General features: G+C 42.1%; 2 protein-coding genes across 3 annotated transcripts in view; one reads left to right on the top strand and one right to left on the bottom strand.

Moving 5' to 3' along the window:
* Positions 1–19,259, bottom strand: part of ALKBH8 (alkB homolog 8, tRNA methyltransferase) — a 262,866-nt gene that overhangs the window by 191,990 nt on the left and 51,617 nt on the right. The gene's annotated exons all lie outside the window — the stretch shown is intronic.
* RAB39A (RAB39A, member RAS oncogene family) lies at positions 8,820–19,213 on the top strand. The gene is made up of 2 exons (XM_068181372.1): positions 8,820–9,366; positions 15,518–19,213. The coding sequence occupies exons 1-2, from the start codon at positions 9,044–9,046 to the stop codon at positions 15,942–15,944; spliced, it is 750 nt and encodes a 249-aa protein (XP_068037473.1). The 5' UTR covers positions 8,820–9,043; the 3' UTR covers positions 15,945–19,213.

Raw genomic sequence — 19,259 nt, 5'->3', positions numbered from 1 at the left:
CAATTCAGGCACTCTGCCCAGTAACTGACCCTGGACCCTTGGCCTTCCACTTACTTTGCATGACACCACACAAACCAACAGCCTACATGTGTGCACTATGGATCTTCCCAGTAACTGTCCCTGGCTCCTCCTGTCTCCCCTTGACTCACACTCAGAGACATAAACCTGCAGATGGGTCTCAGGCTGACCACTGACCTCATAGCCTCTCCAGTGGTTGGGTTGGATCTCTTGGTCCCTCCAGGAGCCAACTGTCAGACCACTCTGATCTCCCTGGTATCCAGCCTAGACCTACAGCTTCTCCATTTTACAGCTTCCAAGCCTCTTGTCCTTCTCACCAACTATTGTAACTTGATATTTGCAGGTGTGCACACACTGATATACATCTCTTCACAGCACGCAGTCTTCACCAAAAAAGCAGCATCCTCTCTCAACACAAATTTATTTCATCCTCACTTGTTCAAATCACACCTCTCAGGTGGGCTTTGCGAAGGTCACTAGAACAGGAGTTGCCTTTTGCTTACAGCATCTAGTAGTGGTTTCTTTCCTTGTCACTTCATATTTCTTATGCTTTTCAATTGCTGCAGTTTGGATTCCTCCCCAGACTGTTGTCCCCTTTAGCGTAGTACCTGCTCCTGCAGGGATTCCTTCATGGACTGCAGTCATCTCAGGATGTTTCTGCACCTATGCCTTCTTGTGCGTCATCACTTCTACCTCACAAATCTCCCAGCAGCTGCTTTACTAAATGTGTTTCGCAGACATTTGCATGCTTCTGTAATTGGTTTAGGTTTTGGCATGGTGGTGGGTTGGTGGTATCTGTTGCCAAGCCAGCTGGAACCAGCTGTGGCTGAAGGGCAGATCTTGTCCTACACAGTTTACCCCTGTAGCCCCACTGCTACCAAAACTCTGCCAGCTATGCACAGTGTAGCATTTTCTTTCCGTTTGTGGCAACTCTCGATCTTTCAAGTTAGGAGCTGTGGTTAGGCAGAAACATTCTCAGCCTCATCTCAGGTTTCCCCAGCCTTTCACTGCCCTCCAGTGGATAGTGGTTCTTGTCAGCTTTGTCTGCCGTAGCATATACGGCAGCTTTAAGGTGTTTCCTTCCACACCACATCCTTTAGCAAATAAAAAAAGAACAACGGTCATGTGAGTGGCAGTGTTCCAAGTTTGAAAATTGAGAATCCCTTTGAATCCCAAATGTCTTTGATTGATTCCTGCAAAATCAGGGAGCTTTTCTTTTGAACCCAGACACATTCTGGGGCATAAGAATTAAAGGAGTGAGAGCAAAGATGCTCAAATGACAAATATCATTGAGAGATCCCAGAGAGGTGTTAGGGTGAGGGTTTGACATGTTGATAATAGTTTTTCTTTTCATTCCTGGTGTCAGAAGGTCTGCTGAGCTCTGTTTCAATTCATAGTGTATTTTTACCCAAGATGAGGCGCTGGACTTCACTGATGGAAAGCTTGTCTGTATTTCTTTCTAAAGAACTGTCTAGTCTGGGGTACAGGCATATTCCTGACACTAACATTAAATGATTCAGAAGGCAGAAGTGAAACCCTCTTGGGAGGTTGGTCAAGAGCTAATTCTTAACTGGACTGCAAATAAACCCTCATGAAAAACACACTTCTTCCCTCTGCACAGCTGTCCCCTCTCCTTCTGTTGTCCCGTTCCCTCACACCATGCATTGCACTTAGTCCCTTCAGTGAGGCAATGGCCACTGGGATCAGTGTGTAGTGGTTCCTCCATCAGCAGCAGTCCCTTTCGAGTCATGCCAGATGGGCCCTGCTCAGGCATGGTTTTTGCTATACTCCTGTTCATTCTGCCCTTTCTAAAACATATGTTTCAGAGGTGCTACAAACACATCTGGTGGCTCAGAGCCACCAAGAAGCTTGGCTGTTGTGCTCAGCTGTGGCCTGCAGTGGGTCAAGAGGAAACTGGCTGTGTCCAGTGTGGCTGTGACCTTCCCACAGAAGCTCATCCCTATAGCCCCTTCCCCAACCTGTTGATTATGTTTAGTAGACAGATATATGACATTTTGCAAATTTTATGACTTCCCTGTGCCATGGGAGAGATGGTGCAATGAAGTGGAGCAGTTGGGCAGGCTGGCATTGTGGTTTCATTCACAATATTCTTGTTCTGCAAGGAGACATGGTGCAATCCTGAAGGAAGCATGAGTGGGACAGTGTGGTAGTTCCTGCTATGCTCTGACATCCTAGCACAGGAACACGGGTGGGTCTTGGGTTTCCCTCACTCTTTTCAGCTCCCTGAAGTCAAAAGCTACAGATACAGTCCTGCATCTTGGAGCAGAGTCATAGGCCTTCCCTCCCCATGGTCATTTTTCAGTCCCCTCCAGTTACCCAGTACCCTTCCATGTTCTTACTAATAGGATTGGTTAGAAAATACCTCATTGATGATGACACCACTTGTTTTCTGATTTGTTGTTGTTTCCCAGTTCTTGCTTCAGTTACTTCTGGATGCTTTTCCATTTCCTGGTGATCATTGGCATAGATTGGCTATCTGTGTCCTTGAGCACACCAAAGCCATCCCCCACCAGGAATGGAGCCCAGGCAAAGGCCCAGCCAGTGCTGTCCTTCAACACAAGCATACTGACCAGTAACCTACTTACATAGGTCTAGATCCTTTTGTCTTCTTTCTTCTGTTTTTTCATACTCATTCCTCCCAGGTCCAATTTGATCTTTCCCTCGCCTGTCTTTGATCCTTCCCCTAAACATCCCATAGTAAGTCTTGTACAAACCCAAAATGTTCTTTCCAACTTCTCATGGTGAGTGCTATGGTCCTGTAGGCAGTAATTCTCTCTGAGTCTGTAAAGGCATTGATGGGAAGTGTCTTCAATTGACTCAGCTGGGGGTGCCACCCCCAACCCATAGGGCTGGAGGCTCCCCTGCTCCAGCCCTTAGAACAATCTTGCCAGGAGCTCATTCAGCTCTGGCGCAGTTACTGGGGTTCCCCTGTTTGTCATTGTGTCTCTGCTCCTTTGTGTTCATGGGAATGATCCTTCAGGCACATAACCTAATCTTTACCTAGTCCATAAATGCTGTACTCATTTAGGTTCACTTCTTGAAGTTCTGTGGGGTAAAAAGTCTCTGAATAGCTCTGTGACAGTAGTCTTTTAATTCTAACCCCTTCTGATGGTTGCCCTAACTGTAAAAATTTTGTACACTCATTTCTGCTAATTCCCTTCTACAAACTTCTTATTTGTTCTAAATATCCTCATGTGATTTGTGCTTTTTTGAGCAGAGACACAGTCTCTTAAGTTTATAAGAAATTTTATTCACTTTTTAGAGGGTTTAAATTCCCATGGACAGAGAGAAGGCTTCCTGTCCTAAAGTCACTCAGTCTACCTCCAGAGCAAACAAGGTGAGGCTTCAACTGGAAGCATAGAGGATGGTGTTCTGGGAGAAAGACCATGGGGCCTATTTCCAGTTGCAAAACCTAAGACAAGCCTTTACACCAGAAGCAGGACTGCAGGGCAGCTGTCACTGTTTTTTGAATAAAAGCTGTCTCTGATCTACACCATGCATCCCATGGTCACGAGGAGATGAGGTGTGATACAGTTTGCCTGAGCAGATGGATATGTGAATAATGATGATTCCTGATCTGCAAACGCATCCCACACAGATCAGAGCTTCAGCCCCACCAGTCCAATACTGGTAATCCTAGAGGAACAGGCCTCTTATTCTGACTGGTTGACATGCTGGGTCTATGGATGACAGTGTAGCTTCCATGCATTGCAGTTCTTGTGCTTCAGCTCCTACATGGTATCGGATGACCATGTGTGGTGTTGCTCCCAAAGGACTATCATTATAATTTAATACCTTTCATATTAAATCACTGATATAAGGTGGCAATGACTGTGCTAATCACACAGCCCTGAAGCCAAGCATCTTTGACTTCCTCCATCCCATGGCAAATTATTAGTTCCCACCAGGGTTTCTATAACCCTCCAGCCCTCCATCCAAGTAATGTACAAGAGAAGAAACGTTACCTGTGCTACCAGCTCATTCTGGATTCAACAGTTCAAACTTGGCAGATGCTATTATAGCTTATTTGTCTGGGCAATTCTTCCAGATACGTTCACTCAGCAGAACTTACCATACAGGGAAATTCTTTGTTTAATATTTGCCAGCAGTGCAGGGAGACTTGTTTGCCTGTCCCGAATTATCTCAGCAATTACATTTATGAAGGCAGTTAAAAATAATACACCTCTTAAGAAATTATCAGAGATTGCATCTGACCAAAAGTGGGACTGTGACGACCATGACAGTGGGCCATGACTTGTAGGATTCCTTCAGAAATGCAGTGCAAACAGAAGAAAGTACCTCTTTGATCAATGTGCCCAAGGGGTCCATGGCACAAATCTCAGACAAAGAGCATTCTTCATTAGTAGAAATCTAGATCGTTTCACATACCAGCATTTCCCAAACAGAAAGCAAATGTAGCAGACAGACTTTATCAGACCAAAAGATGCATAGAATCCTTGAGGGAACCATTCCAAGTGACAAATGGAAGAGTGAGGCAGGAGAACAAATAATTCACTTGTTTAATATCATAGAATAAATTTCCATTTGAGGTTTGGTTCTTTATCTCACCCAAGGCAATATAATCCTGCCTAAAGACAGGTTCTTGACCAGTTTAGGCAGGATTATCTCTGACATGTCAATGAGCATGAATTCACTCCAGTATTTTAGTGGAGCAGGTTACATGTCCCTGTATTTTCCTGACAGATTGCTGCGTTAGATGTGCTTCTGTTACTGTGGCTGTCTAAGATGCCACTTTAGATGTCTAAAATGGCAAGATTTTCAGTGCTAGATACCTTCTATTGCTTCTGGAATACACGGATGTTTGGGAGGGAAATACACTTCTTGTAGAACATCTTATCTAGGCACAGCAAAGACCAAGATGTGAGTAATTGCTCTGCGTATGACCTAATATTCCTAACATTTTGAAACAGGAGATAATTGGCCAAGAGGCTTCAGACAACGATGGCCCTATAGTTCAAGTACACACTGTTAACCAGTGTGAAATACAGAGGGCTTAAAAGTTGATGAGATGTGAGGAAAAGTATAAAAATATCTAATGGCTATAAAGAATTTGTTGAGTAAATACCCAGTCCTTGATTTTTAGTACTCTGTTAAGTTAGGAATTTTTTTTTCCCCCCAGGCTTGTCTTTGAAATTATGTTGTAGTTACTTCTGGAAGATCAGGTCTGAACAGTTAGGAGAAGATTTTCTTGTCCCAGATGGGTGTTTCTCTTCTTCACTGAAACTGCCTCTGTGAGTTCTTTCAGATGTTGAGTAGTTTCACTTACATCATCTCCACAGAGCCATTTTAATGCCTCACAAAGTGGACCTTTATGTAAATATTTATTTAGTTAATTAGTTATTTATTTTTCTGTAAGTCCATTAATGGATTCTGATCACTCAGTTGGGCAAGTTGGTTTTTTTTCTGAGGTTTGTATAATGTTTTTCTATGCACATATTTATTTCAACAACATAAGGAACACCCTCATCAAACAAGGACATCTTCTAAGACATCATTTAAGAAATGTCCTTCCCACCATCATGTGAAACCTAGCTGGCTTGATGACATCTAAGAGGAAGGAAAGTCACTACTAATTAGTAGGGAGTATCCCACCTCCAGTACTACTCTATCAAAAGAAAACAGCCTGCAGCAAAAAAAAATCAATAGTTTGCATCTGTTAAAACTTGCTCTGTGAAAAAATCAACAGCTGTATCAGCCTCCAGATTAATAGCCTAGGCAATTAAAACAGGCATGGATGGCATCTTGCTTCCAGACTGGTCCCTCAGTTCTCTAAGGTCCTTGGGTGGCAGCAGAAGGCATAGTTTCTCAGTCACAGGCTATCTGGGGTTAAAAATCTATTTCTTTCATCTGTGTTTCTCTAAATTTCTATGTAAGCACATGAGCACGTTCTTCAGGAATGCTGTGGTCTATGTAGTCACTTACCCAGTCACCAATGCTGGAGAAAAATCCATGCCGAGTCAAAAATGTAACAAGAAATGAGGAATTTTTAGATTGAAACATCTTGGATTTGCAGCTTAGTGTAGTCATAATGGTGATAATGGAGAAGATCTGGAAGTTTAGGGTTGTTTGGTTCTTTTTTTTCCCCCCAGAATTTAGGTTTGATTCACCCTCCCTGGGAAGAATAGATTGAAGCTGCCAATGCACAGGTGATAGGAACTGTCTGAAGGAAAGTCGGGTTTGTGTTGCTGCTTTAACCACTCTGATCTAACCATCCCAGCTCCTCAAAACAGCAGTTTCTGGTTGTTTCTTCTGACTGCTGGTCTGAGATCTTTGTGAGACCTGCATGCTGTCAGGGCCTCTGTACTTACCAGTAAATGAACAAAAACTGTATGACTTGGACATAAAATTCACTCACCGTGTTCTCTTCAAAACAGACAATACAAATGCAGGTTCTTTAGGTAGCATTGATCATATGACTCTCAAAAGATCCCAAATTAGGATAAAAGTTCTTGCTTTAGATATTTATATGCCACAGCCTTTCTACAATGACAAGCTTAGCTAGACAGACCAGACTCTAGAAGCCTAATAATATTTGGAGACATATTTAGCTCAACTGTAAATGCCCTGGGCAAACTGACTTTGCTCACCTGTTAGGAATGAAATGAGCTGTGTAGCTGATTAGTGTGGGGTTCTTCCAGCCCAGATGTACAAAGGACAGCAATCTGCTGTGTATCTGATCCAGTGAAAACAGCCCACTTGAAATTTTTCAGTATTCACATTTGGGAAATATCAGAACTACTGATATAATGTACCTTGAACCTCTGTTTCACATGCGAATACTTCTTGTATATAAGTGCCACTTTTTTCAGAACACTTAGGAAAGATTCCCAGGAATCACCTGTAATCATGTCCCATGAAGAACTGCAAGAAATTTACTGATTTCAGCCTTATGAGGGTTCATTTATCATTATAATTATTAACACAGTTTTATTTTAATTGCTACTTAAAGGAGCAACTAGTCAAGTACAAGCTATGTTCAGTTTGTTTTAAGAAGAGCTGGTGAAAGTACAAGGGAGAAAAGTACAGGAGTCAAAAGGGAACACACTCAGAGATACGTGCAGACACAGAATCACTGTGTCCCAGGGACTGACTGGACAGCCTGAAAGGTCCCTGGGGAGAAGAGGTTCTTGGAGCAGGTGGCATCTTGCAGCTTCAGCTCAGCATGCATAGCAAGATAAATCCCTCTGGCAGCTCCTGGCTGTGCCTTTTACAGCTTCTAGACTGCCAGGCCGTATCTTTGCTGGAAGGTTCTGGGGTCATCTGGATCTGTTCCCTATGGCCAGCCACCCATTCATATCCCAGACAAACACATTTTGGGGCTAGGAGACATCATCTCCTGAGCAGTGCATGCAACCCCTCTTTCGAATTCACCTTGTCCTTAGACTCACTCATCCACTCTGTGGAGCTGCAAGAGGTACCCAGGCCTACGAGGGAAATCTGCCAGTCTCACAGTGTTGACCAAGTAACACATCACAGTAACAATACCAGACTCGGGCAATAAGAATATTTGTCACAGCAAATTGCCCCAAAGACTTACAAAAGAAATGTGATTTCAGATATGCCTCTAACCAGCCACAGGTACTTAGAGGTTTAGCTGCATTTGTGCCCCACATGGACAGAGGAAAACAGGCTGTGTGAAAAATAATGTCACCCATCTCCTCTCCCTGTCCTTTTCACTGTCAAAGTGCCTATTCATATCGGTATCCACTTGCTGCTGACCTTCTGCCAACAACAACCTACTTCCCAACTGTCTCAGCCTACTCAGCTGGGTTTTCAGGCTCACTGCCCGTGGCTCCCTCACCCCAGCCCAAACTACAGAAGAAGCTGATGCAATTGTGTTTACCAGAAGTCCAACGATTTCCTTTTATTTGGCTCTAATGCCCTTGCCAGCCGTCTGAGGACTGTTAGTGTTTGTTATCCCATGTGGCTCTGAGACTTAAAAGAAATCTGAGGAATCTATTGCTCAGCAGATTTATCATAACAATGATAGTCAGTTGAAGATCCCAGCAGGGCAAAGAAATTTCTCTGACACGGGAATCTCTTCTGACACAATTCTTCTATTACTTTGGGTAAAGGCACTTTCACCAAGGTCAAATACATGCAGTTTGTTCCACTGGGAAATGAAGCTTGTATGCCCCTGTCATTTCCAGTATTATGTCCTTTCTCTAGGCAGTTTGTATGATTCTCTCTGGGGATAACTAGATTGCTAACTTTTCCCTTTTGCCACTTTCCCAGTGGCATCATTACAATCTGGCACTTGTTCCTCTCTATCTGTTGGCCTGCCCAACTCCCACCCCACCAGACACCTTCCTTTCCAGGTCCGTGCCCCTTTTTCACCTGCCGATCTGGTTCCTCCACACCTCGCCCAGTATTTCCTTTCTGCTCCCAATTTCTTTGCAAAAGTCATGCTTTAACAGTCTCTCTCCCACGATTTTCCATGCCGGCCTGGCGCCCTGCCCCAGCATCCCCCTTTTCCCGGCCCAACCGTGCACTTGTTGCCCGCGGGGGGAGCTGGACGCTGGGCACGGGTTGTAGCCCCAAGGTAGCGTTCCCTCGGTGCTCGGTGCGGCGGAGGAGGGCCCGTCTGGCCGCGCACATGACGGCACGGTGGGAGGGCGGCCCCGGCGGGCGGCTCGGCCGCGCCACCGCCCAGCGGGCGGCAGAGGCGGCCCCAGCGCGCACCGGCCGCGGCGGCAGGGCCGGGGCAGAGGGAGCGGCGGGAGCCGCCGGGGCAGCGGGACGCGGAGACGCGGCCGGAGCGGAGCGGGGCGGTGCGGTGCTGAAGGGACAGCGCCCGCCCCGCCCCGCCCCGCCCCGCCCGGGCAGCCGGCGGGGACCACGGCGCGGAGCCCCGGGAGCGGGTCGGGGGTACCCGGCTCCCGGCCCCCGCCCGGAGCGGCGAGCGTAGGTGCTCCGTCCTGCCCCCGCGGGAGCGGCGCCCCGGGCCCCGCGCAGCGCCTGCCGCCGCCCGCCCGCCGCGCCGATGCCGGGCGTGGGGGCGATCGGGGCGCGGTGCAGGCACCGGCCGCGCAGGAGCCCCAGGAAAAGCCCCAAGGCAGAGCCGGGCCAGGCCGGGGCCGCCATGGACGCGGCGATCTGGATCTACCAGTTCCGGCTGATCGTGCTGGGCGACTCCACCGTGGGCAAGTCCTGCCTCTTGCACCGCTTCACCGAGGGCCGCTTCCCGGGGCCGCTGCACTCCGACCCCACGGTGGGAGTGGACTTCTTCTCCCGGCTGGTAGAGATCGAGCCCGGCAAGAGGGTCAAGCTACAGCTCTGGGACACGGCGGGGCAGGAGCGGTTCAGGTACAGGACCTGGGATCTTACCCACAGCCCCTCCCTCCCTCTCCCCAGATCTGCCGGCCTCCGGGCACGCCCTGCTGCCCTCCCGGCCCTGTACCCTCCTCATCCGACACATCCCCACCCCAAGGACTTTGCCTTGCCCCTCCGCAAAATTTCCCTGCACCCATTTGTTTGCTGTGCCCCAAACAGTCCTCCACCTCACTGCCGGCCAGTGGTCCTAACCCTGTGGCCCACCATCCTTTTTGCCCCAGTGCCCACGAGTTCCTTCCCAGGAGTTTCCTTTGCCACCCTTTCCCTTCAGACGCACCAAGGAACAGCTACCCTTCTGCTCTCAGCTCTTGCTGTAGGGTAACAAGTGGCCTTATCCTGTTTCTTCTTCCCTCCCTCCTCTTTCCCCTGAAGTCCTGGACCTAACATAGCAATCCCTTCTCCACATTTTTTTCTTTCGTTGCTGCAAGAGGCCTCTGCCTAACTCTGCATTTCTTACTTTGTCATCACCTCCGAACTCATCCTCCCCTGCAGTATTCGCTCTGCCATTAACTCTCCCTTGCAATCTGGAGACCAGGCCACCTCCCAGCTCTTCTGCCTTCCAGCACAGCAACACCGTCTGCACCAGTGCAGCCGTGACAGCGTGGAAGCCACTGGGCAGCCAGCTACAGTCCCTTATTTCAGTGTTTTGTCTGCCTTCTGCACCTGCTATGCACTGATTGTGGCCAGGAGTCTTCACTAACACTGCTACCATTTATAATGCAGCTAAACTAGCTCAAATGTTGCACTGGGTATTAAATACTCTCCTTTCTCCCCTCTGTTACAAACAGTAGCAAAACTACTCTCTTTTCCTCCCCCAGAAAAGTCTGTCGTTTCCCAGTTCACAAGTTGATACTGTCACTCACTCACTCACTCACTCTGTTTCTGTTATATCTGTAGTGCTTGCCACTTCAGGCAAGTTGTGCATGGATTTTAATTTGGACTTGGGTTTCAATAAATATGAATTTATGGCAGGGGCAAACACATAGCCCATCTCCGTGTTCTTGACACACACACCTGTTGTTACTGGAATGCTAGCAGGAGGATTAAAATGGGCCCCTTCACTGGCCAGAATCAATTCCTCTGAACTCCCTGTCTTCTCTTGCAACAGTGGTGCAGATGCCCACACCCAGCTGAAGAGGTGGGATTGCACTGTTTTACTGAGGAACAACAACTTTTTTTTTTCTTTATAATAAGCATTAGAGTGAAACAACAACTTTCTTGGGCTTGCATGAGTCACAACTTGAGATGTATTTTTGCAGATAGGCTTCTAAAGGGTTAGCAAAGAAATTAACAGTGTTAATGGAAAGCTCTTAGCATTTTTCACCCTCTGTGCATTCCAGACAGAATGCAGAATACTTGTAAATAAGCGACCAAGAGTGTACAATCTCTTTATTTTGAATTTGCTGACAAGTTACCAGGATGACCAATGACAAGGCATTCAACTTAAAGAAATGCAAATGCACAGACTCTTGCATACATTTAAAATCAAATTATCAAAATCCTTTAACCCCAGAATGCTCAGGGAATATACACTGAAGAATCATGCAGTCAGCTGCTCTTAAATTTACCTCTGTGTTTTTTTCTAATACTCAGAAGATACAACCTGAAGAAAGTAGTTTTAAATATTTGCATTTGTTTATCTGCTCAGAGTTTCTTGTCAGTTGGTGCACTAAGTATAATAGTGTTTATTGTATAGTGTGTTTTATGTTTAGTCAAATAAATTATAAATATTTTACTACATTACACCACAGGTTACAATGTTGCATTCTGTTCTCTGCTAATGGAGAACGCTACAGATCACAAGCGAAGATGATCTTTGGGAAGAGCTAATTACTCCAAGAAGTTATCTAATACTGGGGAACACCAAGCAGTTTGCAGTTCTGATTTCCAGTTCTGCTCTGGCTCACTTGCAAAATCCCTCACTTGGGATTTTAGAGGAGATAAAACCTGTCTTTAAAGCTCCCTGGGGAGTTCCCTGCATGCAGGGAAAACTACTGACTGCATAATAACACCCTTCTTTTGGTCCCAGGCATTAGGGACACTCCCAGGGAAAAAGAAAGATGTGACACACCTGCCATCACACTCTCTTGAAAGATGTCAAGTACTTCCTTGGAGGAATTATTTGGGAGAAATTCTTACATGTCTCTAGCTCACTGATGATTCCATATTTGAACTGGATTTCATACATTGACTTAGAAATAATCTTTAATGTGCCCTGAAATAGCTATTGAATATATTTATATTGATATCAATCAGACATCACTAAGCAGAATCTCCCATTGTCTGAGGTGTCACATGGACAATCAGTAACACCTTTAACATCTTACTTTATTTAACATCTTAGAACAAGAACCTACAGACTGGCTTAGTATAGACTCAGGTCGGTAATGCACATTTACGTAAATGAAGGGCACATCCTCAGTTTCTTTCTATCTTCAGATCAGTCATTTAGAGCAATCTGCTACTTTGCCTGTATTTTACATCATCTACTTTGCTATGGGTTTTTTTTATTGTTTAATTTTCCCATATTTAAATCAAATAATATATTTAAATAATGAAATCTCCAATGCCATAAAACGCTCGTGGTGCTAAGACTGAGAGTTCATTTCAGTAGGGGCAAAATATTGTGAGGATGCTTCCATTAACCCACTTTTTAGTAAACCAGGATATTAGATGCATGCTGTTTCTAGTATATCTTGAAAATAAAACACTATCCTATTCACTATCCTATTTTTTTTCAGTAAGCAATATGTATTTTTAAAATTATTACATTACAATGTAGTCTTTAGTCATAGTATAAAAATAACTCTTCAAAATTAGATAAAGCTTTTAGTGAAAGATAGGTTCATCTGGTAAAGATCAGTAAGATCATAATGAAAAAGAAACACTGTGACTGACTTAAAGCCTCCCTAAAGCCATACTCTGATGTGATTACACAAAGAATTATAGAATCATAGAATATTCTGAGTTGGAAGGGACCCACGAGGACCATCAAGGTCCAACTCCTGATCCTGCACAGGATGACCCCAAGAATCACACCATGTGCCAGAGAACATCGTCCTAGTGCTTCTTGAACTCTGCCAGGCTGGTGCTGTGACCTCTTCCCTGGGGAGCCTGTTCCAGTGCCCAACCACCCTCTGGGTGAAGAACCTTTTCCTAATATCCAGCCTAAACCTCCCCTGATACAACTTCAGGCCATTCCCCCAGGTCCTGTCACTGCTCACCACAGGAAAGAGGTCAGTGCCTGCCCCTCCTCTTCCCTCACAAGGAAGCTCCAGACTGCAATGACACCTCCCCTCAGTCTTTTCCAGGCTGAACACATGCAGGGATTTCAGCCACTCCTCATATGGTTGCCCTCAAGGCCCTTCACAATCCTTGTTGCCCTCCTTTGGACACTCTCTCTAGTTTAATGTCTTTTTTATATTGTGGCACCCAGAACTGCCCCCAGCATGGAGGTGAGGCCACCCCAGTGCAGAGCAGAGCAGGACAATCCCCTCCCTTGCTCGTCTGGCCATGCTGTGCCTGATGCCCCCCAGGACAGGGTTGGTCCGCTTGGCTGCCAGGGCACTGCTGCCTCATGAAGTGTAAAAGCACTGGGATAGGTTGCGTGGGGAAGTGGTGGCATCACCATCCCTGGAGTTATTTAAAAGATATGTAGGTGTGTCAATTTAAGGAAGTGGTAGAGTGGTTGACTGTGCAGTGCTGAGTTAACAATCAGAGTCAATGATCTTAAAGGTTTTTCCCATCCTAAAAGATTCTGTGGTTCTATGATCCTTTTCTCAGATTTTAGAAAACCACATAACATGATATTGTATGTATCAATGTTTCTTTAAAAATTCTATATTGCTTTTTTTCTTGAGTTGCTGTTTTCTAAAGCCTCTCTGTTATACAATTTTTTTTTTTTAATGAGAAAACTAGTTTCAAATTATACATACTAGAAGTACAGAAAAAAATTACTGTTGTCTCTCCAATATATTCACCCACTTTTTGTGAAGTATGGCACAAAGTTACAGGATACTTTTTAGTCATCTCCATTAAAAGCAATACATACACATAATTCAATATAATGGCTTAGATCATCAGCTACTGTAAATTAGCACATCTCTGCAGAAGGGACGTGCAAGAGATGAGGGTACTAACTGCTGTGTATAAGCATCCAAAAACACACACAGGGCTGTGTTTCAGTACTCCATAGATACATGATATAACATCTTTTTATATAGAAATACTTGGCAGATGATGCATTGCATTTTCAATACTAACCTACTTTCTTTCCTGGCTAATGCATTTCTTTGTTTTCAAGGTTTGGGGTGGGGGCAGGGGTGTTTGGGTTTTTTGTTTTTTGTTTTCTTTTTTTTTTAATGAAAGTAGGTTGTATTGGCTTTAACTTCTCCATATCAAATCCCATTTTTGTCATCCATATTTGCTCTTAGTAGAACTACCTGAATTATTTTTCTGCCTTCATTTGTGTTTGCAGACACTCTAGAGGAAAATAAATTAAGAAAATCAGAAACAGATCCTTATGGTACCTGTATTTAATGCTTCACAAAATGTGACACCTCTCACTTATGTTCTTAAACAATTTTGTGAAACAGTGTGACATTTTTCATATCCAGGCCTTTTGAATTAATCTGAGGTTAAGATCCTGTTGTCTTCACATTCAGAGAGACACTGCATGGACTCTATTACTGGGAATGTAGAAAAGATCTTTATAAGCATTAGGAGAAACAGTCCCTCCCTCTTATCTAAATAAAACCATTTCAAATGCTGTTTGCTGTGGCTAAATGAATTTGGATATGCCAAGAAATCTAAGTCGTCTTTTTCTGTGCACTTACCTATCGGTAATAGGACTATTGCTGCTAATCATACCTCTGTGTTCAAATTGTCATCAAAATTCTATGAAATGTGATGAACTGAGAATTGGAGGGAGCTACTGTTATAAAAAGTTATACTATTGTGTACAGTTCATCCTGCTTTCTAAAGTTTTGAGGTTTTTGCATCAGCATGCTCTTCATAATCATGAGATAAAATGGAATTACTTCTTAGCTTAGGTTATGATTTCAAATAATGACTGTTTACAGATTGTGCTTCTCATTTCATTTGGAGAATACTTGTATATACACTAGTTATATATTTATGCCAGCAACAAGTGCTTGTATACATTCCTTGGTAGGCTGTCACTTCCTTTAAAATGTCTCTTCTCACCTTCTCCATTCTCTCCTACTGCTCATGATTAGCGACTTAAAATAATGGTTTAGTTCCTGTATCTTTCACTCTTTCTCTCTACAGTCTAACTTTTTTCCTTATTCTAGAGCACATTAAATTTTTTTTTCAACCAGAAGAAGAGTTTCCTACTTCCAAAATTCCTTCCAGTGAATGTTCTGGAGCTTAGAGGGCTTAAAAGTATAAAATAACTCTTGCCAGCCCTCATGCCAAAAAATTGTAAATTTGTAAAATATAAAGAGCTTTTGAACCTCTGTTTGAGGGAGATACTGGAGGTAGATGTGTCCCTTGACTGTAATAAGTTTGTATTTGCCCAGCTCACTCAAAACTTTTGGGTAGTTTTGTTCAGGGAGTTTCCTTTCTCTGCCTGCTACCTGTTGACTTCTGCAAGTACAAAGAGTTACGATTAGCTATATAAACATTCTTTTAAAGAATGTTTCTGCAAGGAATGCTAAAGGATATGCTTGAACATTGACAAGTTTGGGCTCCAGGTTTCTTGACATATGTGTGCATACTTCAGTCTGAAATAATTGATTAGAACAAAGGGAAGTGCATGTTTATATGAAGCTGAAGGACTCGGACTTTACATATATATCTTTTCTTCTGTGAACATGTCCCACAGTTTGCTAATAAAGACCACTTTACAGAATAATTCAGCATTCAATATTTGCCCTAGAGGTGTTGGGTTCAGGAATGTTTAGAAAGTGAATTTTGAATGTGGGAAATAAAATAGTAGTCTAGTAGATTAAAATAATACATTTCAATCAGCTTTAAAAAAGGAAAGTTATTTAATAAAACTTATAAAAGAAAAAAGCACATTGCCATGTGGAAAAGTAATCGCTTTATGAATAATGTGAAAATGCATTTTAATTTTCCTTTTTCTATTTTTTCTCCTTCATAGATCAATAACACGCTCTTATTATCGCAATTCTGTGGGTGGCCTACTAGTATTTGACATCACAAATCGACGATCTTTTGAACACGTGAAGGACTGGCTGGAAGAAGCAAAAATGCATGTGCAGCCCTTTCAGATTGTGTTCCTGTTAGTAGGACACAAATGTGACTTAGTGTCACAGCGCGAGGTTACAAGAGAAGAAGCTGAAAAACTGTCATCTGACTGTGGTATGAAATATATAGAAACTTCAGCAAAAGATGCCACAAATGTTGAAGAGTCTTTTACAATTCTTACGCGAGATATCTATGAACTAGTAAAAAATGGAGAAATCTCAATACAAGATGGATGGGAAGGTGTCAAGAGTGGCTTTGTTCCAAATGTTGTACATTCATCAGAAGAAGCTGTAAAGCCTAGGAGACAGTGCATCTGCTGAGTTTGTAGCATGCCAAAGAGCCCATGGGGTGTTTAGAAGATGATGCCAATCTAAATGACAGAAAAATAATTTTGAAACAATATTAGATCATGGCATAGCTGAATCATAGAACGGTAATTTGGTTTTGTATCCTTCTGTCTAGGTTATAATCCATAACACTTTAAGTGCTTTTTTTCCTTTACAGAGTACAATAACTTTGTGTGGTCCTCAGAAAAATAAATTATATATTGCTAAAGGGAAACCTAGTTCTATAGCAAGACACTGAGAAAGTGCAATAATCATCATGACAACATATTCGCTTGGGCTTTGTATTTTGAATACTGTTTAAAATCAAGTCTTGTTAGATGAGGATCAGATGAGTTCATTACTTTTGTTCATCCTGCTTTAGCTTTGGACAAGAAAATGTTATACTTTTTCATGTGATTCTTTACTCGAGTGCAGGGTTGCTAATGACCATTAAATTTAGAATGCTGTAGAATTTGATAATAAAGATAACTCTAAGGAAAGCAAACTGAAAGATTGCTCCAATAGCAAACACTTTTGATATGACAATGAGTACAAGCCTTACTAAAGAAAAAGAATGTTTTAGAAAAGATGATTTATTTGTATACAAAAATGGGGAATAGAAACAATGGAATTTATTATTAAATATTTTCTGAATTGCCAATGAAACTAAATGTAACATCACATATGATCCAGCTGTTATTTGACTTGTGTACAAAACAGCTTTCCCAACCACTGGAGTTACATTTCAGCGGCCAGATCCTCAGCTGTGTAATTATCATCATCACACTGATGCCTACAGAATTTACACAAACAAATTCCATATTAGCTTTAAAAAATAAACCTACTTCTAACTAGATGTAAAAAAAAGTTAGAAAGTGCTGCAACCCATGGGAACCCAGGCCTTAAATTTGAATAGAGCAAGGACAGTTTTATTCTTAGCCAGCAAATGTTAAACTGTTTTTTAAAAATGGAAGGTTTTAAACTAAAACTATTACAAATAGAGCATTTGGAGAGGAAAGAATTTCTAAAATAATGCTTATCTACTGAGAGCAAAGTAAGAGAACTCCTATTCTAAGAAAGAAATCCATAATAGCTTTTGATAACAACAACAGGAGAAATCTGTGATCATGTAGCATTTTACTGAGCTTGGGGTCATCTTCCTACTCCTCTGAATATAACACACACGAGCTTTATGCAAACTAGGTCTAGCACGTAAATACCAAATAAATCTATTTCTATTTTATTGTAGTAGTATAAAAGATGACTTGATCTCTGGAGTTAGTAAGCATCTACAAATTATCTGGCATAATCATTGCCACCAAACATCAAGCCAATTATCTGCATATAAAAGTGTGTTATCATGTACAATTCTCCTTTTTGAAGATCAGGCAACAAGTCTATCTAATCTAGTTTTCGTCTTCAACAAGCATATGACTGGTTTTATCTCAAGTTACTTATACGTTCTTTTGCAATCCTTTTTCAAATATTTTGTAGCATGGAGACAGGTTGTTTGGTTCCAGTTACTTTATACATTTAGGGCAACTAAAATCATAGACTTCAAAGGGAACTAAAAGTTTTAATTTTTTCTAAAGCCTGAGTCTTACTTGCACTGAGGCACAGTTACACTATCATGGAAGGATACAGAGGCCTTAATATAAACAGGAATCAGCCTTAATTCATTAACAAATAGAACAGATAATTCTAGTCTCAGCATGCCAGAGAGTAATTGCTGTGAACCTGATTCTTTATTAAACTACATGTATTGACACCAAATCAGCTTTGTTTGTAGGGTATTTTAAGCCCTCTTTACAAAGTAAACATGATTACAGATGCCAAAAGGTAGTGCAGAATCAGGGTGCGAGCATTTGATATTCATTTCCTTATGATAAGAGGCTTATGTTGTGCTTCTCATAAAACATCTTTGTTGTTTAATTAATTAATTAAATTTAATAAATCAGTAACTGGGGAGTCAACAGACCCAAAGTCCACCACTGGTTCACTGTGTTTTTCTGAGCAAGGCATCTGTGGGTTTTGTGCCTCACCTTCTGTATCTCAAATATAGAGATGATTGTTCTTCCTCAAATTCACAAAGACTGCTGAGACAAAATCAGTCTATATGATCTTCAGTCCTGGAGTCTATCCTCTGTGTGCTACCTGGTTTTGAGTGTTTAGCACCATGGGATGTGGATACTGGTTTCTTTTGACATACCCAAATAACAATAACAAAAAAAATTAAAACAGCCTTATAAGTGCCAGGTATTGCTGTGAATCTACATTTCATTGCATATTTCATTATTTGTAGAATAAAATATTGTATCTTAAATTTTTCTTCCTGAATACTCTGGAGCAAATGAGCTTTTCATTCTGTATGAAAAAAATGGGTTGTACTGGGGGGAAAAGGACTAGGAGAAGAGGGGAGTGGAGGGGGGGATGCACAGAGAAATAATCATCAGAACAGAGCCTTAATCTCTGTTGTCAATGTTGTACCTGTGGTGTCACGTTTATTACACTGGGAATAGAGCTTTTAACCAGATTCAATTGTGTAAGGAACTGGTATTGGCCATGCAACTAGAAGAGAAGTTCACTACATTTTAAAGTACTGTGCACATAGTTGTCTTATTTGTAATTCCTAAAAATGTAGATTAACGTGTACTTTCAAACATTGTCTGTCTTTATGATATATTAAACCACTACTGTATCTTCTCACTACACACTTGCAGTTGATAGAAATGTCTGATAAATAGATAATTTGTCAAAATGCATTATTTTCTTTTCAGATGCTTTGCAAGATGATATGTAAGTAACAGCTTGAATAAGCTGTAGAATGGGTGATAGCTCAGTGCACGTATATTCTTTTCCCCCCAAGGAAGCATGAATGCTAGCAACAGAACTGAATACCCAGAAATTACAGAAATTAGATAAATCTTACATGATAGCCAAATTAAAAAATATAAAATATTTAATAAGAAAACACAAACTTTGCAAATTAAGATTTGGTCAATCTCAGTTAGGAAATGAAAAATGTTGAAAAACCTTGACAAAGGCTTTATTTGGATTCATAGGCCTGTCAAATGAACAGATAAAAAGTATTGTTTTGGACTCCTAAAATGTTCAAACTTTCATTGCTTTTATTTTAAGTTTGATAAAGAAGAGTAAATATCTTCCTCTTCTCATTAAAATATTTTACACATGAATTCTTAAGATATTTTGGCTTGCTCATAATTGTATCTGTCCCATGAAAGAAGCAGAAACTAGCCTCATACCTTAGGAATCAACCAAGGAAAATATTTAGATTTTGTTTTGTTAATT

The sequence above is a fragment of the Anomalospiza imberbis genome, chromosome 2 (assembly GCF_031753505.1).
Source record: "Anomalospiza imberbis isolate Cuckoo-Finch-1a 21T00152 chromosome 2, ASM3175350v1, whole genome shotgun sequence".
In the NCBI taxonomy this organism is placed as follows: domain Eukaryota; kingdom Metazoa; phylum Chordata; class Aves; order Passeriformes; family Viduidae; genus Anomalospiza; species Anomalospiza imberbis.
This window is presented reverse-complemented; position numbering and strand designations above follow the sequence as displayed.